This window comes from Papaver somniferum, chromosome 1 (genome assembly GCF_003573695.1).
Source record: "Papaver somniferum cultivar HN1 chromosome 1, ASM357369v1, whole genome shotgun sequence".
Classification (NCBI taxonomy): domain Eukaryota; kingdom Viridiplantae; phylum Streptophyta; class Magnoliopsida; order Ranunculales; family Papaveraceae; genus Papaver; species Papaver somniferum.
Genome location: NC_039358.1, coordinates 241,733,797 through 241,760,790, shown reverse-complemented (window position 1 = coordinate 241,760,790; position 26,994 = coordinate 241,733,797). Strand labels below are relative to the sequence as shown.

The following is a 26,994-nucleotide window of genomic DNA, read 5'->3' as shown; positions in this document are numbered from 1 at the left end:
CTTGTGATTTTGGTGAAGAGAAAATTTCATATTTAATATCAAAGTGGCCTACTTGTGCATTCCATCTCTCAACTCTTCCTGATCTTTTTGAATTCTTCATCACTGATTCAATTGGTACTTTTGTTAATACCTTTATTTTGTGCGCTTGAAAATATATGCGGAGCTTAAATGATGCATAAACTAATGCTAAGATTAGCTTCTCAATCTTTGAGTAATTCTTCTCGGCAGTATTAAAAGTTTTGCTAATGTAATAGATGGGTTTCTCCACTCCTGCGTCTATTCGCAATAACACGACACTTAATGCATGCGACGTCGTCGCAAGATAGATTAATAACTCTTCTCCTGATTCTGCTTTTTGTAAAATAGATGTATTCATAAGATGTTCTTTGATCCCTTGAAAAGATTTTTCTCATTCATCAGTCCATTTGAATTTCGCACCCTTCTTGAGTATATCGAAAAAATACTTGCATTTGTCTGATGATCGCGAAATGAATCTCCCTAGCGAAGCTAAAAGTCCATTCAACTTATGTACATCTTTTATTGTTGCTGGTGTTGGCATGTCACGAATTGCTTGCAATTTTTCTGGATCAACTTGTATTCCTTCCTTTGATACAATGTAGCCTAAAATTTTTCCCGATGCAACTCCAATGCTACACTTCTCAGGATTCAGTTTAATGCCATACTGCCGCATTTGTTCAAAAATCTCCCTCAGGTCCTGTACATGGTCTTTGGCTTCTTTACTCTTTACTAACATGTCGTCCACATATACTTCTAATGTTTTGTGTATCCATTTCGCGAACACCTTCTCTACCATTCTTTGGTATGTTGCTCCCGCATTTCGCAAACCGAATGGCATTTTCGTGTAACGATATAAACATCTAGGGGAGAAAAAAGCAGTATGCTCTTGATCTTCTTCAGCGAGAGGGATATGGTTATATCCTTTGTACCCATCTAAAGACGATACCCTATCATTTCCCGATGCTGATTCCACCATTTGAGGAATATCTGGTAACGGAAAGCTATCTTTAGGGCAAGCTTTGTTTAAATCAGTGAAATCTATCCAAATCCTTATTCCTTTGTTTTTCTTTGGAACAATGACCATGTTCGCTATCCACTCTGGGTATTTAGCTTCTCTTATAATTCCTGCATCAAGCATTTTCTGTAGTTCTTCTTCTATTTGGGAATGGTAGGCCGTTGCGATTTTTCTTATTTGTTGTTTAAATGGTATCACATTCTTGTTAATCTCCAGCTTGTGACATGCAATTGATGGATCTATTCCCGGGATATCATCCATGTTCCCTGCGAAAATGTCTTTATATTCTCGCAAAAGGTTAACAGTTCTTTCTTCTTCTTCTACATCCATCTTGGTTCCAATTCTCAATATTAGAGATTATTCTATAGTCCCAACGTTTACTTCTTTTGTTGGTTCTGCGGCAGTGTACCTGGACTTGGGTTCTCCCATTGGTGTTGGTTCTTTTATTGTTTTCACGGGTCCTTCTCCTTCTTCCGAAATTTCGCTGGGTATTCCCATGCCTTCTTTTGCCCTTATCGTGTACACTCTAAATTCTTCTTCTTTCTTTGCCTCCTTTGCCAACTTTCTGCGAAATTGTTTCTTTTTTGCTCGTCCTTCATAATGCTTTACTTCAATTTGATGACATAATTTCGCATTGTCAACATCTCCTCTGATTTCACCTATTCCATTTGGTGTGGGGAATTTAATACATTGATGCAATGTTGATACTACAACTTTTATCGCATGTATCCATGGTCTTCCTAGCAACATATTATATGGTGATTCCATATCCACCACGCATAGTGTCACGTGTGTTTCGATCTCTCCTAGTGGAATTCGTACCACTATTTCTCCTTTAGGTTTTGTTGTGGATTTTCCAAAGCCATGAACAAGATATGTTGAACTGGACATTTCTTCATCTTTAAATCCCATTCCCCTGAACGCATGATAAAATATTATATCCACTAAACTTCCTGTATCGACTAAAGTTCTGTTCAATGTCCATTCTTCCGTGGATTTTGTTGTTGTCCCCTTCTCTTTTCGCGTAATAGGCACTATAATAACCAATGGAGATGTGTGGTTCAAATTTTCTTTTGGTATTTCTGCCGCCATGAATGTGATTTTTTGCTTTTCCCAATCTTTCAAGTGTGATGTCTTTTCTACCGCCATAACCTTCCTTCCTTCAAAATCTCGTTTATGTATCCTTCCTTTGATGTTTTCATGGAATCCATTAACCATTGTTTTTGTTATCATATTACACTCCAATCTTTTGTCATCTTCATTGACTCTAATCATTTTTCTTTTAACTGGTTCACTGATTTTTTTAATCACTTTCTTGATTTGAACAATCTCAACAACAATCTTCAATTTTCAATCTTCAGCCTCCCTGTTTCTAGCGCCATTATGTAGTTGCAGGAAATCCTACACTACACCCCTCACAAGATTTCATTAACATTCAACTCATTTTAGATTAACAATCTTAATTTTATTGATGAATCTTTGAACAATCTTACAAGAAAAGATAAAGGAATCAAGAATAACCACTACTCTAGATTTTCTCTCTCCTATTTACTTGCTTCTTAATCAGAAAAGATCCCTTCCCTTCCTTTACAACTGAGCGGCTATTTATAGGGAATTACATAGTGGATGACAACTAATATGTCCTTTATTTTCGGATATGGCTTGCGACATTCTCGCGACCTTACAAATGTTAATCTCGCAAACTCTCTAATTTTCGCAGGACCGTCACATTTTTCTCATGATTTAGTTGACGTCATTTATTATGTCATTTCTGAAATTGTTCTGCGACGTTGTTGTGTTGTGTTGCTGATAATTTCGTTAAGGCATTATTGCTGCGGGATTCTGATCCTACATTGTTTTTGATTTTTATGGTGAAAAATAATCTCATGACCCGCTCACTCATTGACGAGTTTATCGTCTCGTCAATGAGTATTGGCTAGGGCTGGATCGAGATAAGGAATTTATATTGTGACCGACTACTACATTAGATTGGCTAGGGCTGTCGATGGATACCAATTATATGGAACTGAACTAGATGAGGTTGAATCGGGTCCCCGGGTCCTAAAACTGGACTCATTAGCCATTCAAATACTCGATTTGCACCCGAAATCGTATCAGGTCCAATCGGGCACATCTGGCAGGCACCCCGTTTATTTCATTCTTTTATCAATTCTTTCAGCAAAATTGAAAGGACTATCTAGTTTTGACTTTGTTTTTTTTTTTTTTATATTTTTCTCTCATATTTAATCTTTAATTATAAGGAAATAATAATAAACATGAATAAAAATAATTTGGATTCAAGCAAAAAAGAAGCATATTCGAAGAAAAAATTAATGGTGGGTTTGGATGTAGAATTCTAAAGGTGGGATTTATGGGTCCAGAGGATTTGGTGGAATTATGTTTCCCTTGATACGTTTGGTTGCCCAAATCCCTGGAATCACGTTTCCCATGGGAATTACTTTTCCAACTAATTCTCCATATGGAGTTTGACCCCTCCCCCTAAGATTTGCTGGGAAACTTCTCACGGGGTTTATGGACCAATTTTTTTTTAACTCTAAATCCCATATATATACAATATTAAGATTCTAAGATAATGCCAAACAATTTATGGACTTTAAAACAAGATAATTTTATTCTTAGAGCACTGTTCGGTCGAACTCGCAAGCGTTGCTATCTCAAGCTTGTTTGCCAAGTTTAGTTGTCAAAACTATAAGTCTTGATTTCTAGTCTACTTATAGCTAAGTCTCGGATTAGGATAGAAAGTGTAGTTGAGCATTAGTCTTCACGACGTTCATCGATTGAAGACGAAGAACTACTAAGGGAAGCTTGTGGAACTTCATCAACAAAAGGTATGTGGAGACTTGAACTCATCTATCACTCAAAGGTCTATCTACTCTATCTCCTAGTTGAGACAAAATTCGTATATCTATATAGACTTCAATTATGCACATTTAATATTTCGAGCTGAGTTTAACTCGCTTACATATTTCTCGAAATATGTGTTGGTAAGATTTCGCTTTAACCAAGTTCATCTTATATTCTTGACAAAAGTCAAAAGATGATCATGTGAAAATCGTCTAACATCTAACATGATTTGTGTGAGACAGTCATTTGATGTAGACTCGGAATGTTTCATATTGATCATTCGATCACTTGAAAATTGCTTTGAAGCTAATAGTTTGTGTGACACAACTATTGTCGTCTTTCGAGAATGTTTCAATGGTTGAAATGAGAGTTTAGAACAATTGGATGTAAGCACAGTATGCGTACTTTCATATGTTTAATCCAAGTCCGGGAACCATGGTATGCAAACCCGTATGCGTACTGATTGGTTTAGTAGAGGTCCGGGAACTAAGTACGCATACCGGTACGCATACTAGCGTGAGGTTAAAGTTCCGGGACTTTACTGATTTTTGTGGTATGCGCACCCGTTCGCATACTGGCGAACCCAAACTTAGTACGGCCACTAAGGTATGCGTACCCGTTTGCGTACTTGAGTGGATTATGTTATAAAATTGGTCTGTTCATGAACTAATACATTTATATAATAAGGAATGCAATCTTTTGCAAACCGTGGCTATAATGTTCATGAGTGAATCAAAATCGATTTTTCTTCAATTGTGTCTTGTATACTTCTATGAGAATATAAACAATTGAACAACTCTAGAACTAGTTTCATTTGAGTCATTTGAACTAGTTATGGTTAAGATGAATAAGGTTGATATGAAAGTGTTCATATGGATAACTTTGGTTAACTATTGTTAAACCAACAAAGATGTACACTTTTAGGTACGGTTACTCATATCTAAATGAAGTCACTTTTCATTTGTGTGTAACAAGCTAAGTTCGATCTAATGGTTGAAATATATTAGCTTGAGTCTAATCAGGTTTTCATCTAACGGTGAATATTGAATGCTTTGTTACCAAGGTAACATTGATTGCAAACCCTGATTTGAAGACTATATAAGGGAGAACTCTAGCAACTGGGAAACCCAATCACCACACCTCTTGTGTGATACTAGTTGCGACTATAGTCGACTTCCTTTAACCTTAGGTTTTTACAAAACCCTGTAGGTTAACGACTTGAAAACTTCATTGGAATTGTGAAGCCAGACCCAACTATTTTCTCTGTAGTTGCATGTTATGATCTTGTTGTTTTCTATCGTGATTGATTACTATATTCTCTAAGATTTTATCGAGATATAATCTCCGATAGGCAAGATAAAAAGTAGTCCCAAACATCTTCGTCTTATCGTTTGTGATTCCACAATATCTTGTTTCGTTTCCATACGATTAAGATTATTGTGAGGTGATTGATATTTCTAAGCTGTTCTTCGGGAATATAAGTCCGGTATATCAATTGGTTCCTGTTTACCTTGATTTACCAAAAGACGAAACAAAACTCATAGGTATATCTGTGGGAGACAGATATATCTAGACAATAGACTTTTCTGTGTGAGACAGATTGGTTTATCAAGTCTTCGACTTTGGGTCGTAGCAACTCTTAGTTGTGGAGATCAGCTAAGGGAATCAAGTGCATAGAGTCCTTCTGGGATTTAGATACGTAAGGAGAGCAACCATACCTTGATCAGTGTGAGATTGGTTAGGGCTCAACTACATTCTAGTCCGAATTTAACTTGGAGTAGGCTAGTGTCTGTAGCGGCTTAATACAGTGTGGTGTTCAAATATAGACTAGGTCCCGGGGTTTTTCTACATTTGTTTATATAATTGAAATATCACAGGTTGTGCGTAAGTTCAATCAATTGTGAATGCAACCTTTGGTTGTTGATTAAATTGATTTACACTTGGATATTGGTTTTTGATACCATCCAAGTTATTTTTTATATTCAATCGGGCTCGCAAATTCCTATTTGTTTGATTGCAGATTGAATTGAGAAATTGAGATATAATTCTTTGATATACTTTTCTTAAGATTGAGTCTGACTGTCTAGTTGATTCTCTTGAAAGTATATTGGAGTTAGTCCATACAGATTGCTAAGCAGAATATTGAGTGTGGTTGTTAGACCCCCGTTTTTTCATTTATGAATCCTTGGAATTTTATCTTACTTACCAAACACACGAGGGATTAACATGAATCCCATAATTTGTAATTCCATGGGATTATAAATCCTCGAAATTGTGACTTCCGCAAACAAGCCCACCATAATAGTTTTTCAATACCCAACGGGTATCCAGAACTGACGAATGCTCCAGTTTTTTAACGTGTCTGATTCTAGGTCTAAAAATTTAGGAACTCGACCCGGAACCACTAGGAACCGGACCCAACTTTTGGAAGTAGGGTCCGGTAGTATTCGGGAGGACTGGACCCATTACCATAAGGGTTTCATAGTCTTGCTCCCTAATTTATTTTTAAAACTCCTTTGGGCTTGGTGATTGTCGTAAGCGCATTTCTAAGATATTATTTTGAACCGTTATTTAGGGCATACTGAGAAATTTCGGGGCATATAAAATAAGACAAAACATGGATGCTGAATAGTGTTTTTATAGTGCCCCTTATCCGTCCATTTTCCATAATGGCAAAAATACCCTTAATGTTTAGTGGTTAATTAGTGTTAATTTTAGTGATTAGTGGTTACTGATTAGGGTTAGTGTTAGTGTTAATTTGGGAGAGCAGTTTTATTTTAAAGAGATTGTTAGGGTTATTATAGAAGAAGAAGTAGATAAAGTGGAGAAAAAAAACTTTTTTTCCTTTATGAGATCTTCGTGATTCTAGAGAAACGTACATGTGATCCAAGTTCAAGTGAGGAAGTTGAATCCTTATCATGTAAAGATAAGAAAATACATATCAATTACGACGGAGATAAGAATATGGCTTCTTTCTTGGATTATGAAAACGATTTTACCCAAACTCAAACTCTATCTCAAGCTCAAGATGATGAGGAACCAAATGCTATTTACAGAGGTACAATTCTAGACGATGTATAATGTCCATTTTGTAGCTTGAATTCACAAAAAGGTTGGATTTTTGTAAGTAGTTCGGCGCAACAAGATTAGGTTCGACACATATTTTGATTACCGAACCTTGTTAAATATGAACAGTTTGGCTTGTACGTTTGAATCTGTTATCAGCCGACCATTGAATTAATTATTTTCGCGCCAAAGTAAATGTCAAAGTTCTGCTGGTAACGACTGTGAACGTATAAGCCGAACATATTGGAATAGTTTTTGTGAGTTACAATATGATGTTTAGGTGATTATTGTATGGGCCGAACCTCGTAATGCTATTTCTACAACACTAAAGTGTAGAGGTTTGGCTCGTACAGTTGTAACATCCCGAGTTCCGTACCAGGGTCAAACCCCATATGTATATCCGAACTCGAAGTGTTACGGGTCGGAAAGAGACTTACGCGTATATTTAATCTTGCTAATTTACTTTTACACCAAACATAGTTGAAACTTCTATACATGAATTGAAACATATGAATACATTAAAAACCGTTAAAAACATTTTCAACTAAACATTTTTTTAATTCATTTTACACTTAAAGCAATACAAGAAGACAATGCAATCATTAAGCAACTCATTTCTAGCTTCCACTTCCAACTTCCATAAGTCTGCAAGGAATTTCAATTGGGGTGAGATGACAGCTCAATAAAATGCATTCCCTTTCTCAAAACATACGAAAACATGCCAACCACTCAAAGAGAATATGTACAACAAAAGTACACAGTGCAACTTCAAGGATTTAATTATATATACCTCAATCAACTAAACTCACAATTTATCAAATCTTCTTAAATGCACGAGTATCCTCGGTTCGTGCCCCGCCTCGGCACGGGACCATCAATCTCACTTGCACAATCGTGCCCTACCTGTACGTGTATCCTCGTTACGGTCACCTCTATTCAAACAAGTATATCCATTAATTTATAAGTTCAACTACCGTTGCACGAGTATCCTTGGGTCGTGCCCCAGCTATCTGTATATCCTCGGTACGGGCACCGCCATCCAAACGTATCCAATTATTTATAAAATTATTTTATCATACAAAATACATTTTGATATTCCAAAACACTTCATCAACAATTCATAACTTCACAATCCAACTAACGGTGTAATTCTTTTAACCATTTAAGCAAACACACTAACTCCAGAATTGTATTGTATAGGTGTCATAATGATTACTTGGTCCGATCGTCTTAAAATTTTAGGTGAACATTCTTGATATATTTATCTATCATATATCCAAATTTCACATCAAATTAACAGTTTAAACAAAAGATATGATTTTTACAAGGTCAACATAACAACTGGGCAGATTACATGTTATTATGAAACAACTCATGAAGTATTGATAATAACCTGAACTTGAGCAAATACAAAGCACAAAGAAATATATAATAGATGGCTACAACTTTTATTAAGATCACAAATCATTATAAAATTGTTAAAATTTTCTAAACACACCAAAACTATTGCAAAGCGAAACTGTCCAGAATTTCAAAACAATAACCTAAATTCAAACAAACATTCAACGGTGAATTTATGGTAGATTATTCTAAAATTGTAACCAATGATACCCAATTATGTTATGTATCCATAAAATAAGCCTGATCATCAAACAAATATAGAGAGTTATGCGAATAAATTTCTGAAACCTAACATACGACATCATACGAAAAAACACACAAAGAAAACACCAAAACAGAAAGGGTTTCACATATACCTTGATTTCATTGATCCTTTGGTGATTTCTATAGTCTTCTTATCTAAATTATATATCCATATCCTTCTCATTCTCTTTAGCCTTTGGATTTCTAACATCTAAAGTTATTTCTCTTTATATTAATACAGATAAATATATTTATTGTTTTTCTTAGCTATTTTATTTGTCTTTTCATTTTCTCTAAATTTATTTATTTATTAAAATAAATTAGTTGACTTTATTTCCACCCTAACTTGTAGCTCTTGAAGTTCAAACAACCCAACTTTGCTAAGGCAAATGAAGCAACAACCTAAACGAAATGTTAGCTAACTCGGGCAAACCGAACCGAAATAGTAAATAAAAAATACAAGGTATTACAACAGTTATTTACGAATGAGCCGAACCTGTAATTATTTTACCAAATTCAACTAGTTCATCTAATATTCAAAATTGCATATGGGTCGAACCTTTAGGGACTATACATTTTCTTGGTGTCTAACCTTGTGATATTCTTGTAGACTGAAATGGTGACAATGGATGATCAACCAGATCATGTCGATGTCATTCACGAAGATACCAAAGATCACTTCTTGGTAGGATTGAAATTCATGTTTTTATTTTTATTTTTCTCTCGAGTATGTTTTAGTCAAAATACGTAATATAACTTTATGTCGGTACTTGTATCCATGTAGACGTGGAAAATTCAGGCCGAAGCAACGACTTGGGCTGAGGGACATGGTTTTAAAATTGATTTCTAGAATTCTATCAATCAAATACAAAAAAATAAGTCATGCGTGTGTGGGAAATACCTTCCGATGTGCATTTTCAAAGATTCGTTTTCTATTTTTCGCTCTCCAACATCAATATGCACTTTCTTCTTCAAATCCACTTTTACCAAAAATCATAGGTTGAGATGGTAACAATCCAATTCTCAGATTGGGTCTCCTACCTCTAGCACATTACTTATAACAAGGTTTCATATTGTAAATGGGTTTAATCGAGAACAATTAATTGACGATTAAATTTTGAAATTGATTTTAGCGGGGAAAAGGTTCGACTAATTTTGATCTGGAGAAGAAGAGGATTTTAATTTCGGAAAACTTTTTATTTTAAATGTTAAATTTAATAATGGTTGATTATTAGGTTAATTAGGGTGGTTAGTGAAAAGATGGTTAATTAGTGGAAGAGTTTTATGATTAGATTATAATAAGGTTGAAAGGTATTAGTGTAATTTTAATTATACATAGTAACTTGCTTATCACTAAAACACCTCAATATCAACTTCCATGGGATGGCATAATAACTCAGTATGCCCCAAAGTTATTGGGTATGCCGTATGCCTAAAAAAAAAAAAAATATTCCCCTTCATCTCTCTTTGCAAGTGAATTTTTCTTTTCTTAATCGATAACCTTCATGGAAAATAAATGAATTATACTTTTATAACGCTTTTTTTCCCCTTTTTTGTGCGCTTAATGGTCAATGAGGTTTGGACTTTGGACGGAACAATTTAGTGAAAACAATTTAACCAAATTTTATAGTTTTTCGTGCAAAGGCAAGAAAACTGACAATAACAGAAGGTCTAGTTCAGTCCAACTGTCAAGACCTTATTGACTAGGTCCAAATTTCTGATCAATCCTTTAAAACGTTGATCCATATAGTAGATAGACAAATGCTATCACACACGACTTTGCGGGATGGTTTCCCGCAAAAGTGGCTTCTAAGACGTTGGATGAGCAGATAAACGGTTAGATTTACATTCAGTTTAGAACCCACCACTTTCAGTTCGGGACCCACCATTTTCCCTAAAGGGTTCAAGGCTTCTGGATTTGGGTTTTAGTTGTGGGACATAGTGATCTAACGACTTAGAAGCCGCTTTTGCGGGATGAGGTCGTGCGGGATAGCACTGCTCAGATAGACAAATGGTTTTCATTTCTCTCTCTCCTCATCTCTCTCTCTCACTTATTTTTTTCTCCAACAAAACCATCAAGAACAATCCTTCTCTTTTTAGACTAGATCTGAGCAAATTTTTTCATTATTCCTTGTTTTCTAGGTTAGCTAGTAGTTTAGTGTAGTTTTTATTATGTTTCCTACTTATCTACACCGTTATGATGATTTTATCTACTCTTTTGGGGTTTATCTTCGCTTTAACGACGGTTCTTGGTTATTGAGTTGGGTTTTAAGATCAATAATGATGCTCTCCCACGACGAAATCTTCGTTTTGCTTGTCTCCGACGACGGAATCTTCATCAATTTTTCCGGCGACGGAATCTCCATATGTGGTCTTTTTGGCGACAGAAGCTTCATTACTAGTTATAAGAGGTTTGAGCAAATCATCCTACTTTGTGAGCAATCTTTATATAGAAGAAAAACAAACTAGATGGTTGGAAGTTAATTTCGAGAAAAACCATCCTTCTTCCGACTTAATCGGATCTTATTCATACTTGTATATGTCATATTCCGGTAATCCTCCTTTTTCTCTTGTCGAATTTCTCGGTATTGTACTTTTACAATATGTTCTTGCTACTTTGTATTATCTTATTTTCGATCTTAAACTCATTGTAACCTCGAACTTTCATTAATGAAAAAGTTTCTTGTTTATCAGAACGAATAAATAAATAATATCAATCAATGCAGTATGGCCAGTATGTGGCGTTTATGTGATTACTATACGACTAAATATCACGGCGTGATATGGAAATGGCAACTTCTTGCCAATGTGTAAACGACAACTAGACAAGCAGATATACATCATCCTATCGCTGTTAATAGTCAAGAAATTAAAATAAAAACATGCATGACTTTCTATTTTGACGCAGAAAAAAAAGAAACACGCAAGATGATTCTTCATTTCGAAAAACGAATAAACAACACATTATATTTTTTATTAGGATCTTGAGAAAAGAAAATAATAGGCTTAGATTGTCATTACAGCCCATGATATTTTTGCACCCATAGAGTCATTTGATAGAAATCTGGTAAATAAACAACGCATGCTGATTCTTTTACAGCGGGGTAAAATTAAACTGTTTTACTATTTACTTACATGGCATGGGCTCAACCGCTCAAATCTATCCCTTAACTGATCTAAAGCTACTGAGCCAGCCCCTGAACAGATCCAGCTCGATCCCCATATATAATTACCGAAAAGTGGAGTAAAACATTTAAACTAGCACTCTAGTCTCGCTAACTAATTAATATATTTTACTTTTTACTTACATGGCATGGGCTCAAACCTATCCATAACTGATAAGAAGCTACTGAACCATATATATTTACCGAAAAGTAAACTAGCAATTTAGTCTAGCTAACTAACATATGCACGTGTTAGCATTACCAAGATCTCGTGTAAGATCTGTTTTCACGTTTACTTTAACAACTACTTCCTCGGTTCTTTTTTAATAGGCCAGTTTTGTTTTTAGCGAAATTTAAGGAAATTAAGAGAAATAATCATTGAAAGTGGTCCTCATGACACTTGTCAATAAAAAAAGTGAAGTGAAATGCTCCCCATGACACTTGTTAGCAAAAGAAGTAAAGTGAAGTGGTCCACATGACACTTGTCATCAAAAGAAGTTAAGAGAAAAGTGGTCCCAAAAAATTAAAATAACATTTGACTTTTCCAATTAGAAAACTGGTTTATTTTTTTGAAACTTTTATTTATAGAAACTGGCCTATTAAAAAAGAACGGAGGGAGTACTTAATAATAATAATGCTAATTAAAACAAAAAATGAAGAAGGAAAAGACGTACTCTAATTACTTAATAATGTTGGACAAGTGCGGCAGACATTTTGCTCTTTTCCACGAGTAGCGCAGCTAGTGGGGGATTCAGATCCCATAAGGTACACTATGTACTACTACGAACAAAGTACTATACTATTTTCTTTCCCTTTCTTTTTCTTTTTCTTCATCTTGAGCTACACAATTTTAGACCAAAAGAAGATATTTATGCAACCAAGACTATTGTAACGGTGGATAGTGAATTTCAACATGGAAAATAAGAGCAACGTACTGTCGGTCTTGACTTGAGGAGGATCAAAAGGGACAGTCTAAATTTAGATCCTTACTACACAGATGAATGCCTAAAATTAGAGGTAGAACTAGAGCCTTACTTGCCATGCTCAAACCTCCCCCAGGATACCATTAAAGGTTTTTTCTTGGAAGCCTGTTTTATTTTTATTAAAATGCAAGTGTTCTATTTAAGATAGACTCGGGCTAAAGATCCCGTCAAGCCCTGATAGGTTTTTAACTTCTCCATTAGCCAAAATCTATCAAAGGGTTAATCTGAACCAAATGCCATGGATGGTAATTGGAGACTTAAATATCATCTTCAACGAAGATGAGAAAGAAGGAGGATTATCCTTTAACAGTCATGAGCTTACTTCGGAGGACTGGATTAGAAGACATAGGATATAAAGGTAACATATTCACTTGGAATAATAAAGGGAAGGTAAGGCTATTATCAAGCAGAGGCTTGATAGGGCAATAGCAAACACCAAGTGGATTTTAAAGTTCAGTGAAGCTCTCTTAGAAAATTTGGCTGCAATTGCATCTGACCACAGTCCTATAAGCTTATCTTTGATACCTAGAATTATGCATCTAGTTCCTACTTTTAAGTTTTATGATACTTTGTTAAAGGAACCATCTTGCATAGAAGTTATTAAGAAGTCTTGGAACACTGATACTAATGAGCCTGTAACTAACCTCTTAGGTAACTTAGCAACACTAGGGGAGAATCTTAGCAGTTGGAAACAAAGATGTTTTTGGAAGCCTAACAAGAAAATCAAATTTTTAATCAAAAATATTGAAAACCGGTCAGCAAGACCTTTTGATGAAAAGACAATAACCTTGATTAACAAAAAAACACTAGAACTAGAGGCTTTGTATGACACACAAGAAGCCATTGCTAAGCAACAATCTAGGAACAACACAATAACTTTGGGAGAAAGAAACACGACTTTTTTTTCATGTTACAACTCTCGATTCACCCAGACTTGCATTCTTTGTAGAGGTCACTTTAGCTTGCCGGCTGGGAGCTGTATGAGCGGTAACGTCCAAGTACGGCTCTGTGAGAAGGGCGGTGGACAGAAATGGCCTTGTTGTACCTCACTCCCGTCTTCAATGGGGAAAAGAAGAAAACGAAATCACATTGAATACATACATGATAAGAATGACAATGTGGTCAAATCTAGAGATGAAGTTGAAGAAGTTGAAGAAGTGTTGACTTCTTATTTCAAAGATCTATTCACAGAAACTAGTTCAGACATTGATACACAAATCTTTAAACACATTAAACCTTGTATTTCAGTGGAGGATAACTTATCTCTAACTGACATTCCTTCTAGGGAGGATATTTGGAGTGTAGTCAAAAACCTAAAATTAAATAAAGCTCCGGGACCAGATGGGTTCCCGGTCAGGTTTTTCAAACATAACTGGGATATTGTAGGAACCCGATTAGTAACAACAATACAAGATTTTTTCAAAAACAAACAGCTGTACAACAAACTAAACAAAACGTTCTTGTTTCTTATCCCCAAGATAAAAAACCCAAAATCACCAGCAGATTTTAGACCTATAGAGCTTTGTGATACACCATATAAGGTTATAGCAAGCTAATGGATAATAGGTTCAAGAAAACACTAGAAAAATAATCTCTCCATTACAATCTGCCTTTCTATCCTCTAGGAAAATCTCAGACAACATAATAGTGGCCCATGAGATAGTTCATTCAATGAGAAAAAGTAAAAAAAAGACAGGTAACATAGGTCTCAAGATTGACATGTCGAAAGCTTTCGACAGAGTCAATTGGAAATTTCTGATAAACACTATAAGAGCTTTTGGATTTTCTAAGGAATGGTGTCAACTGATTTTTCAGTGTATCTCTTCTTCCTCAATCGCAGTTCTCCTCAATGGTAATTCTTGTAAGGAATTTAAACCCTCTAGAGGGATTAGGGAGGGAGACCCATTGTCTCCATACTTGTTCATTCTTTGTATGGAGGTTTTCTCGCGTCTTCTTTATCATCTGCAATCTTCGAAAGAAGTTTAGGGAATAAAGTTAACTCCTAGAGCTACACTTATTTCACATTTATTTTTCGCAAATGACTTGCCGCTGTTTACTAGAGCTGACCTAGATAGCTGTAAAAATCTCCTTGATGCTATTAACCTCTTCAGTTCTGCTTCTGGCCAAGTTATAAACTTTTCCAAATCAGGCTTGTTTTTTAGCAAGAAAGTGCATAACAAGCACCAAGGGTTAATCTGTATACTGCTAATGATAAAGAAGATAAACATAAAAGATACCCATCTAGGAGTCCCATTATTCATTGATAGATCAAAGTTGAAAACTTTTGATGGTATCATAGAAAAATAGAACATAAGATTAAAAATTGGCTAGGAAAATCTTTATCACAACCTAATAAGATTGTGCTGAATAAATTTATCTTATCTAGCATGCCAATCTTCTCCATGAGCTGTTTTGTCCTGCAAAAAAAATTCAGTAAGAGAATCAATGATATTCAGCGCTACTTTTGGTGGTGAAAACACACAAACTCTAAGGGAGTTTATATCAAAGCTTTTGATTTCCTATGTAAACCAATAGAACAAGGAGTCTTAGGTTTTAAAGAAGCTAACAAAATGAACCAAGCTATGATAAGTAGAATAACATGGAGACTAGTCAGCAGACTTGATGATCCGTGGGCTCAAATTCTCAAAGGAAAATATTTCAAATGCTCTGGTGCCCTACTATCCAAGAAGAAGTCTAATGCATCTTGGATATGGAACTGCATACTTCAAGGAATACAACACATAAAGAGATACAATGTCTGGGAAGTGGGGGATGGTAAATCCATCAACATTTGGGAAGATAGGTGGCTACCAACAAGAGAAGAGGTCTTGCCTAGATCAGCCCTCAAAACTAATTCCAACATAACACTTGTATCAGAGCTAATCAACTCTGAAACAAAGAAGTGGAACACCAACTTATTGAACTCTATTTTTGAAAAACCTCTAGTAGAAGAAATACTGAACATCAATCTGTTTACTTCATATGATGGATCTCTGAAATTAAAGAGATAACATCAGATGGACTCTAACAAGGAATGGTGATTTTACAGTAAAATCACTATATGCTAAGTTACAAAATCAATCTGCTGATAATAATGCTACAACGAAAAAGTTCTGGAAGGGTCTATGGAGTATGGACACTTCTCAAAGAATAAAATTATTCATATGGAAATGCCTACAAGATGCTCTACCAACAAGAGTGAAGCTGGGAATTGATGAAAAATGTGTCTTCTGCAATCAGAAAGAAGAATCTACATTCCATCTATTTTTTGACTGTGATTATGCAAAAGAAGTGTGGAAATTACAGCTACACGCAGTTCATGGAGTATTTCCTAACTCTCAAAATCTCTCATTCTTAGATATATACAATGTTTGGAAGGAAGGTGATATAAACTCTATGTCCATGGCTCTAGCAGCAACTAAGTGCTGGTTCATATGGAAAGAACGCTGCCTAAGAGTGTTTGAAAATAAAAAGAGATCACCTGATCAACTAGCATTAGTAATATCACAGCATTATGAATACTGGCATCCAAGTACTCACAGAATAACAACAAAATACAAGATGGCACAACAACCAATCCTAAACACACTTGGGAATTCCTAAGGCTTAGGAATTTAAAAATAAATTGTGATGCCTCTTGGATATCTTCTAAAACTGATGCGGGTATTGGTTTTATCTTACGTAACTGGACAGGTGCTTACCAAGGAGCAGGATTGGCAAAGTGTAGAACTTCATCAGCTGAAGAAGCAGAAGCTTTAGCTCTGCTAAGAACGACATAATGGGACATCACAAACGAACTGCAAAATATGGTCATTGAAGGGGAAAACAGATCGACCATTAACTATCTACAAGGACAAGACTCTACAATCAGCTGGCAGAGTAAGGCAATCTTAGATGAAGTAACAAAACAAGTAACAAAGTTAGTTTCTTTTGGAGGTTTTCAGCTAGTCAACAAAAGGGGCAACAAGGCAGCAGATCTTTTGGCAAAGAAAGGAAGAACACAAACCCCGACTGCTTTCAATTCCTTTGAAGTACCAATTTTTTAATTCATGTAATATCCTATGACACTGCCAAGGCATTAGAATCATGTAATATGAACACTATCTCTGTTTCTTTTTCGGCGGATGCTTATCACACAGATTCAACCATTGGACGTACCGCTCAATCAGATCTTGTTCCAAATGATCCTGAATCTGTAGATTAGCTCTCCCTGCTAGTAATATATCTCTTTTATCTTAAAAAAAAAGTAGTTGATGGCGAATTTGATTATGGCACAATACTTACGGAATCTAAATTCTTTTATTATTGCTTTACATATATGAAAACTAAGATTGTATCGCATAGTCGAAAATTCATGTTTTTTGTGACTAACAGGTTGAGCACCGGAGATTAATATACTACGACGCTGGAGACGATGATAGTCAAATAACATGCATTAAAGGTACTCAATCTTTAATGTGCAATGATTTTTTTCTTCTTTTAAAATCCTGACTCCGCCCCTATATGATCTACCAAGTACATAAATCTCACATGTGTACTCTTTTTTTGTTTATTTTTTCTCTCGGTAAATACTCTCAATATCACGTGGGGTAAGTGGAGATAGACCCTCTAACCTATGGAAACTAATTTTAAAACAGAAAGGCGAGATTAGATTTAAATTTCCCGGTGGGATGAATATGAACATTTCTGTTTGTTTTATCGGCGGATCTCTTGTACAACAAAACCTAAAAAACACCTTTGATTTTCTATGATTTATTATATGTTCATGTATAGGCATTGTTAGATTTGAAGACTTGTGGTTCAATGATAATTAAATTAGTTTAAGTGCCGTTATAAGACGAACCCAATCTAAAAATCTAAACCAACCAATTCCATCCAGCCATCACCCACCCACTTAATAATTGATCCATCCGTCGTCAAAGAAAATTAATTTGTTTTCTTCTTACCTACAAAAAGTAATGGGGCTGGGATTTTGCGTCCCCTCTACCAAAAAGTCTGTCGGCAACATTTTCAATCATAAATTTGTTTCTAATGAAGCCACTGGCCGAGTGGCGAACAGGGGCGAAGTCAGAAATCGCTGGAGGGTGTAACTAAGCAGAAAAAGGTTTTGGAAGCCCAACTTCTGAAAGGATTTAGGCTGGGGAGCCAGTTGGTTAGGTGCAGGTAGGGGCGAGCAAAAAGTCCGGAACAACAGATTTTACCCGTATCCGTCCATAAAATTGCGGTTAAAACCTAATTCGCAAGCTCTATGGATCGGACACGGGAGCGATTTTCAAATCCGCACTTTTAGCGGTTTGATTGTGGTCGGATTTTGAAATCCGGGGATTCATCAGCACCGTATGTCAAATAATTTTAAAAGCACAAGTTACCAAACAGACATTGACACTCTATCATGTCAAACAGCATTATCAAGAGTTTTCCTGATCCGTCTATTCCTCTTCCTGTTTCTCCGTAGGTCAAGTAATTTTAGTTGGGGAAAAATAAAAGGATTTTAAGAAGTGGCTAAACATAAAGACTTATAAATATGACTTCTCTTATAGGGTGCTTAACCATGTAAAGAAATCCTAAACAAGTCGATATTGTATCCGTTAATGTCTTACACCTATTAATTTTGATTCCCAAAATCTTGGTAATTTATTACTGCAAGGATGAATCACTGGATCTAGAGATGTGTAAATGAGTTGGCGTTACTAGTTTGTGCAAACATCATTCATAGATTCATATGGGAAGTTGTATCTTGTGTAGACCAAATATTATTGTTGTAATGGAGCCATTAGCAATTGGTTCACCAACGGGTCTCAACATTTTGCATTTCTGTGAGCTTATTGTATAATGAACTGCAGGATTGTATTAAAGAAACTATTTATAAATCTAGCAGAATTTTGAATGATGCTAAATGTTCCAATTTTTCGTGAATCAGACTGTTGGTGCTTAAAAAAACTATTTCAGTGAGAGAACAAGCAAATAGATGCAAATGAGAAATGATCCGTATCTAAGCACAATAAGAAGACAACAGAGAAGTGAAGAATAAATCAAGTGAGTGCCAGTGAGGAAAAAAAAAACGGGATGGGAAATGCAGTGACAATTCACAACGGAGCAAATCCATCAGTATCCGAATAAGAACATGTTTTTTTTTTTTCTTTTGACTAAATCCGCGGTTAATCCTCATCCGGCCCGTATCATCCGTTAATCCGCGGATGTCAAATCCGTAGGTGATTGGGCAGGACACGGTTGAATTTTCCAAATCCGCAACTTTGACGGATTGGATGCGGGTGACCCCTAATCCGCATCCGTCCGTTGCACACCCCTAGTTGCATGTACCCTTGGAAGCCCAACTTCTGTTTAGTTAATTGGAAGGCAATTTTTTTTTCTTTTTTTTTTTCCTTTTTTTTTGTAGTTTTTTTAGCTTTCTTTGATACTGTTTTACTCTGTTTTCTTCTACCCTGGTAGATTAGCTTGTAAATTCCTTCTTCCTTCGATGTATTCTCTTTTTCTGATCAAAAAAAAAAAAATAAATAAATAAGTGAAGGTGGAATTCACAGTAAATTTTAGCTAAGCTTTATTTGCTCATCACAACACAGTTTGTTCTAGGGATTCAGAACATCAATCCCGAAAAAGTTCTATATGTTCTGTGTTGGGAAATTTGTTTCAATATGAAATATTGTTAACACTGAACAGATCCTTGTACATAAAATAAAATAAAAAAAATAATAATTATACAACTACTAAATTATGAAAACTAATTTCTAAAGCAAGAGAACTTGTTCCAGTAAAGGCATGGAAAAACCTCGCTAGATATAAATATATATATATATATATATATATATATATATATATATATATATATAGCACGTCTTAATGTTGACTATGTCGCCATCGTCGTTAAATTTCTCCTAGCTCTTTTAACGAAACCAGACTGTTCATGTGAGGAATTGCTTGAACGTACGTGTTTGTTTCCATCCCAGTATTTTTCCAATCTTGACGTCTTAGGATCAAAACAAAGAAGACTACTAGTCCCATCTTGCCACAATAGAACTGTGTTCCGTTTTGTGATGACGAACGGTGTGTACATAACTTCGCCTTCCCATGCTATACTGTACTCTTTACTCCAACTCCATGTGTCGTCGTAGCAGTACTCTCGTTGTTTTTCTTTCTTTTCTCCTGACTATTACCATTATTAAACGCTAATAGGGTGAGTCTGGAACGTAGATTCGCCACAAAACTGTTGGTATAAGGAGGGGATGGAATGGGCCAGAATTCCTCATCGGCCAAACCAAAAGCTAAAATCTCACATTTTTGTGACTCTCTCAAGTTGATCCAATGAACGGCTCCATTAGCAAAGACACCCGAGTCCTCAGATGAGAAGAAGCAGTAGTGAGGGACTTTTTCTTCTTTTTCTCTCCATCCAAGGTGACTCCCAAGAGTATGCTCCTGAATATATTGGGATATACCATACCAGTCGAAGTAGATTCGAACAACCTTGTACTCATTGGTTGAACCGACGTAACCGAACCCACCAAAGGGAGGTACCCAAGTTCTCCCTAAGGAATACGAGCAGTTTCTCCAGTTATGGGATTTCTGCACATAAAGGCTAGGCAAGATATTCTTCAGAATATAGTGATTCCTTTTCATAGTAAAGTACCAACCCATTGCACGAACCAACCATGCCATCGGGTTCGAAAATAAACTCATGACCGTGTAATGGTAATTTTGTCAGAGTCTTCTCAGAATAGTATTTCTCGATCTTATGTCCGTATTCGGGATCTCCATAGAAGATTTGTGTTGGATGATCCATACACTTCAATAGTGATGGTGTAGTAGTCCCTTTAAAGGTGAAGAGGAGACCTACGTTGTTCCCGATGGCCGTTCTCCAAGTATTACATACTCGTTTGCAGAGCAAGATGGCTTTGATGCGTAAGCGAGAAAATATGTTTTCTAAGATATCCCTGGGAAGAGTATTCGCAGTTTGAGTACTATAATCTTTTCTTGTATACAAGAGACCGTGTATATATATGAAAATCGTTCGTGAATTTGGAATATCCTTATTTTAGAGGGTTTCCAAAATCTTTCTCTCGAGAAAACGAAAGAAAAAAAGAGAGTACTACAGCATTTAAAGGAAATCGGCTGCCCTTAACTGAGATGGGGGTGCTTAGATCATAGAGTTCGGGGGAGTTGCCATATACTCCCTCCGTCCCACTCCTAAGTGACCTATTTGAAATTTGCACAATTTTTAAGGCAAGCAAGGAAAATAATATTTTTAATCATTTTTTACAATTATACCCTTATGAATAATAACTAGTGAAATTTAAAAATGGTTTATCTCTCAAAATACTCCACGGATGTTCGCAAATTTCATACAATTGAAAAGCATTTTAAAACACCTACGTAACGAATATAAACATGCCTATCAAATTATACATATTTCATATATTATTTATAATTAACTAAAAGGATAATTCCGGAATATCTCATTGTTTAGTGATATAGGTCACTTATCATTGGGACAAAATCTAAAATCAAATAGGTCACTTAGGAGTGGGACGGAGGAAGTACTTGCTTCGGGCCACCAACGTCAATCTATAAAAGGGAAAACACGTCTTTCTTTCGTTTAGTGGTACCTCCCAGCTGGTTGGTTATTTGTGCAAATAAATGTACAAATTTGAACTTCACAAATGTTTCTGCAAGTATCATCGGAATTAACCGTTTAATTCTTCTCCCAATATGTCAGGGTTGGAATCTAATTGTTAAAGCTAACGGTTGCCGTTTACCGCATGAGGATATAGTATAATCGATCGAGAAAAAATGTGGAAAAAACCGCTCAACATTTCTACTAAATCCTAATTTCCAGCCAGAAGTTTAGTGCCTGGACCAAATGTTGACCATAGCTGACTAACTTTCTGTCTGGTCACCAAGGCCTTTTTCTTAAGTGCTGGGTTTCTGTGAAGTGCATCCAAAATATTCCAACGAAACAAGACTGTTCATGTAAGGAATTGCGTGGACAAATACAGCATCGTGGTTATCTCGGTTCAATATTTTTATACAGTTGACGTCATAGGATCATTACAATGAAGATTACTCGTTCCATTTTGCCACAATAAAACTGTATTCTGCTTTCTACGGACAATGGGTGTGTGAAGAACTTGGCCCATGCTATAAAGTACTCTTTACTCTAATTTCGTGTGTGGCGGTAATAATTGGGCCGACCAACCGATGTGAGGGAGTTTCTTTTACGACCATTTTTTTTTCTTGCAAAATGAAATCCAACGCAAATGTGTAATTTGATAAAAACAAATGGAAATCTTTCCTTGTGTTTAACTTTTTTCACCAGACAAACCGTGTTTTGGAAAATTTTACAAATTTTATCTGGTTGGAAAGATTTTTAAACCTAGCCATCCAGGTGCTGGTGCTCTCTATTGTAAAAAATTCCTCATTTGGCAAATTCAATGGCTGACTTTCTCTAGATAAACCACAAGTAAAGATCTTTACCTGGTATGGTATCTAGCAGTGGGAAGAAAAATGTAGAAATCTGAAACTGATATTTGTATTGACAAGGGGCCAAGGGATAAAATGGTAGGAAAGACCTGCTGCCGCTTCTCTATCACCTCCTCATTCATCCTTAGAGGCACAACAAGGAATCTTCTTCTTTTTCCCCCGGCTACTACCTTTTAAACCACCTGAGATATAATCACGCAATAAAACTCCACTACTACTTTTTTCGTGAAATTATATTTTTTATATCGATCAAAAGGAATTATATTAAGAAGCACACAAACCGTGCGCAAGCGAATACACCAAAATAAAGGCAACCAAAGAAAAAAAGTTCCAGGAATAATTAAAAAACAACGGAGGTCTCTTGACAAATCTTACAAACTAAACAACCACTGTTACTTTCGAATTAAAACAAGAACACAAGCTACATTTAAGTAGGATTTTCATCAAACTCTTTCATGGTTAAACCCTTGTAATTTTTCGCCACACCACTAAACATTTCCTTACGACTTGCCATTGAAGAGGGAAAACTTAACCCCATTATGGAACCAAATTTCATGAGATTACCTACTGAAATCTTACTTGGACTAGTAAGAGATTTCGAAGAGCATTCTTTTTGCTGCTTATCATCTCATTGGGAAAGAGATCCGTCGCTTAAGACTTTCTGCCCACCTTGGTGTTGGCTGCTTGAACTGGCTCGGGAACTGTTGATTTGGTAATGCTGATATCGGAGATTTTTGAAGCAATCTGATCTTCTTCAATCCCTTTAAGTCGATTATATGTTTCGAATTCTGGGGGAATTGACGGATCCGATGAAGAGAAGTTTGCCCCTTCTTTGTGAAATCATTGAAATCCCGAAATCCTATCCCTGGCCTCCCCCCGCACAACATTGTAATCTCTCTCCTTGGCTTACATTCTAATGCGTCATCTCCTTTGCTTTTGAAACAACATTGCTAACATGGGCACCGATTTGTTTGGAGGTGTACTGAAATTTATACAAGACAAAAACATTTCTAACCCATGAATTGGTATACTGCAATTAATATTTGGTGGCACATGCATTTGTCCAATGTCCATTCCAGCCAATACCAATGTGGCATATACCAAATCTGACGCAGTGCATATTTTATTTTATTATATCAGCAGGGTTCTCAGTTATAAGTGCAAAGACTTAGAGTTAAGGTTTCATGTTTTTTCAAATTTAGTAATATTGTCATACTTACTCATATTAATTATGAAAGAATAAAAAAGAAAAAACAAATATCTAAAACTAGGAATCTAAAACAAATGAAACCTAGTTTATGAAGTAATTTCCAGCGAGAAGTTTAGTACTTGGACCAACACTCGAGCATCGTCTCCGGTCTCTATGAAATTTCTCCGATTTCTTTCAACGAAACAAGACTGTTCATGTGAGGAATTGCTTGAACGTACCCCTTGTCACCTTCCTCTCCATCCGAATATTTTTGCAAAGTTGACGTCTTAGGATCATAACAACAAAGATTACTCGTTCCATTTTTCCACAATAGAACTGTGTTCTGCTTTGTGATGATGAACGGTGTGTACAGAACCTGGCCTTCCCATGCTATACTGTACTCTAAACTCCAATTCCATGTTTGGTCGTAGTAGTAGTACCCTCGCCGTTTTCCTTTCACTTTGCCGTAACTAGTACTGATATCATTAGTCATGACACTTCTCTTAAACGCCCATATATCTAGGCGTTTATTTATGGATTGACGATTTGTATGTACGAGACACAAATTACCTCCCAAAAGGATGAGTTTGGAGTTGGAATTGGAATACTGCCAATCGCTACAAGGAGGGGAAGGGATGGGCCAGAATTCCTCATCGACCAAACCGAAAGCTACAATCTGTCCAAGTTCATATGTTCTCCTATCAATCCAGTGAAGAGCTTCATTAGCAAAGATACCTGACTCTTTAGTTGAGAAGACGGTAAAGACATTTCCTTTGTCTCTCCATCCAAGGTGACTCCCAAGAGTATATACCTGAGCATATGCCCCCCAGTATTTGTAATATATTCGAACAACCTTGTACTCATTGGTTGAACAAACATAACCGAATCCACCTACGGGATCGGTTCCTAAACTAGGCCCCTGGTTCTCCAATCCAGGGATATCAGCAACCTCTCCAGTCATGGGATTAGTACATATAAAGGCAAAATCATCTTCAGAATATATAGGATTTTCCACTTTAAAGCAAACTAAACCATTGCACGACCCAACCATGCCACTGGGTTTCAAAAGAACCTCCCGATCACGAGGGATTAGTGGTATTGGTGTCAGTGTCTTCTCAGAATAGTATTTCTCGATCTTAGTTTCGTATTCGGGATCTCCATAATAGAGTTGTGTTACATAATCCCTAGTATAAAACGTGAAAACAAGACCCACAGTCTTACCGATGATCGCTCTCCAAGGTTTGCATACTCTTTTGCACTGCAAGATGAACTTGATTGGTAAGCGAGAAAATATGTTTCCTGCGATATCCCCCGGAATAGTCTCCGCCATTGTTACAGTTTGAATATAAGAGAGATAATATCAATTTGCCCTAATTAGAAACCCCAGGTTATTGTAAAATATATATAGAAGGATCGTTTGGTGGGTTACTCAGAAACCCTAGTTTGACCGTTTGCTTATTTTCGGTTGTTTATAGGGGCATTTTTGCCCTTATGGAGCTTATTTTGTAAAATATATTTTACACTAATTTTTTTATTTAGAGGAGGTTTGAGCTGGGGTAAGCTAGGGTCCTGGTCCGGCAGAAGCAGCTTGTCTTCACTCCAGAACACCAGACCATAATATTTTGCAACACGGTCTAAAGTACATTTATTCTAGAGAATTGACATATGGATCCCTGGAAACTCCTTTCCGGGGAGGTAATTCCTGAAATGTAAGCAGAAAAGTTTGTTTTTTTTTATTGGTAAAAAATTTGGTGTTGGCGAGATTCGAACTCAGGTCGCTGGTACCATCATCCAGCAGCTTTACCACTGTACTACAGCGACACCGGCTAAGCAGAAAATTTTGGGCTCTGTATACGATGACTATTTGTTTTTGTGTGTTAGGAAATTTGTTTGGGCTTTTTGATAAAGTACCCCTACTTTTAACATTACACTAAAAAAATGCCTCCGTTTTTTAAAGATTTGTTAAAGTACACTTGTCTTGACCGTTTTATTCAAAAAACGGTAAACGACAGTTAGCAGCTGTTAGGTGGTAAGGTCAAAATTTCCAAAAAGCCCTTCCTCCTGAGTAGAGTTGGATTTTCTTGAATCGCCGACTTGAAATGTCGAGTCGAGTCAACTCCAAATCAACTCTACTTCTTATTGCCTGCAATTCCTGTCTTCCCTGTTTATGGCTGTTTCCCGGCCATAATTTCATGTCATTTCATTGCTAGCTTCCCTGCACAACCTAGCATTCATCTATTCAGACCCATTCATTTTTCATTCGTCATTTGCGTCAGTTCAGCTATACATGCTAAGGCATATAAACCTTGTTCTCTGTAGTTGCAATCTGGAATTCTAACATACCACCACCAGCAACACAACTGCATCCATTCTGTAACCACCAATGCGCATAGCACCGTTAGCAGCTTCATCTACTTGCAGCAATTCCATACACAACCAACTTCATAATAAACCCTGCAACACTCAGCACTGTCTCAGTCCATTGCAGTTCATATACTCCTGCCATTTCCTGTCTTCTAATTCAGCTCCAGTTCTTGAGATCCCTGTACTTCGACTTCAGATACATCCATGCAATGCATACTCCTTCCATACAACACCAGCTCATCAAACACCACCAGCGCATCATCACTGCGTCTTTCATTTGCTGCAACATAACATTCATGGCCACAACCAACAGCTAATTCAACCCAGACCCACTCTTTAATTCATAACCATCTTCTGAATCTTTCTAACATCAGCTCCATCTCAACTCCGGCTAGAGTTCAATACCACCACTGCTTTACCACCAACACCACTGCGGATCCAAATTCTTCTCAAAACGAAATCAAAAAAACACCCATTATATTCACCACTAAATCAAGACTATAACCAACACCAATTCCATCTCAATCGAACCCATACTTCATTTTCCACCAGCAAAACCTTTTCCCTTAAATTCGAGCAACATAACTCAAATCCAAACCAAATTAACACTGATTCAAGCTTGCTGTGTTCTTATCTGTGAATCTCAAACCCTAGTTTTCTTCTCTTCACCATCAGATTCAATAGAATCCCTAGAATTATTTTTGTTTCTTAAAAATCCCCAAACCCGAAACCCTAAAGTTATCTGTGCAATATGAGAATCTTCTTTAGTTGGTTTTTATTGATTTACCAACTCTTTCAACTGCAACTTCTTCTTTTGTTAGCGAACCCAAATCATGTTCTCCCGATATAATATTCCCAACATCATAAATTCTTTCTGCAAAAAATCAGATCCATCAAGCCCTAATTTTCCATTTTTTCTCAAACTAAACAAGCCTTAATAGAAGAAATTATAGGAGAAGATGAACTTGAAATTAATTGAATGATTTGAAGAAGTTAAAGGAAAAGATGAAACTTTATTCTCACTTTCTCATTACGCTTCCAAGGAAGAAGGAGAAGAAAACCAGAGGGGTTCGATGAAGATTTTGGGGAATGAAAGGATTTGGGACATTTATGTTTGGGTATGGGCTTTAGTGTAATTTCTGTATACAATTTTGACTGGGTGAACTGGTCTTCACCAATTAATGTGGGTACAAG

At 36.3% G+C, this 26,994-nt stretch overlaps 1 protein-coding gene across 1 annotated transcript; it reads right to left on the bottom strand.

The window, feature by feature from the left end:
• Nucleotides 1–23,608: 23,608 nt before the first annotated feature.
• On the bottom strand, nucleotides 23,609–24,766 carry LOC113274751 (F-box protein At3g07870-like). Its single transcript, XM_026524143.1, has one exon. The coding sequence runs from the start codon at nucleotides 24,764–24,766 to the stop codon at nucleotides 23,609–23,611; it is 1,158 nt and encodes a 385-aa protein (XP_026379928.1).
• Nucleotides 24,767–26,994: the final 2,228 nt, after the last annotated feature.

Coding starts and splice junctions, on each gene's coding strand:
- LOC113274751 (XM_026524143.1), bottom strand. CDS start 24,766: ATGGCGGAGACTATTCCGGGGGATATCGCAGGAAACATATTTTCTCGC.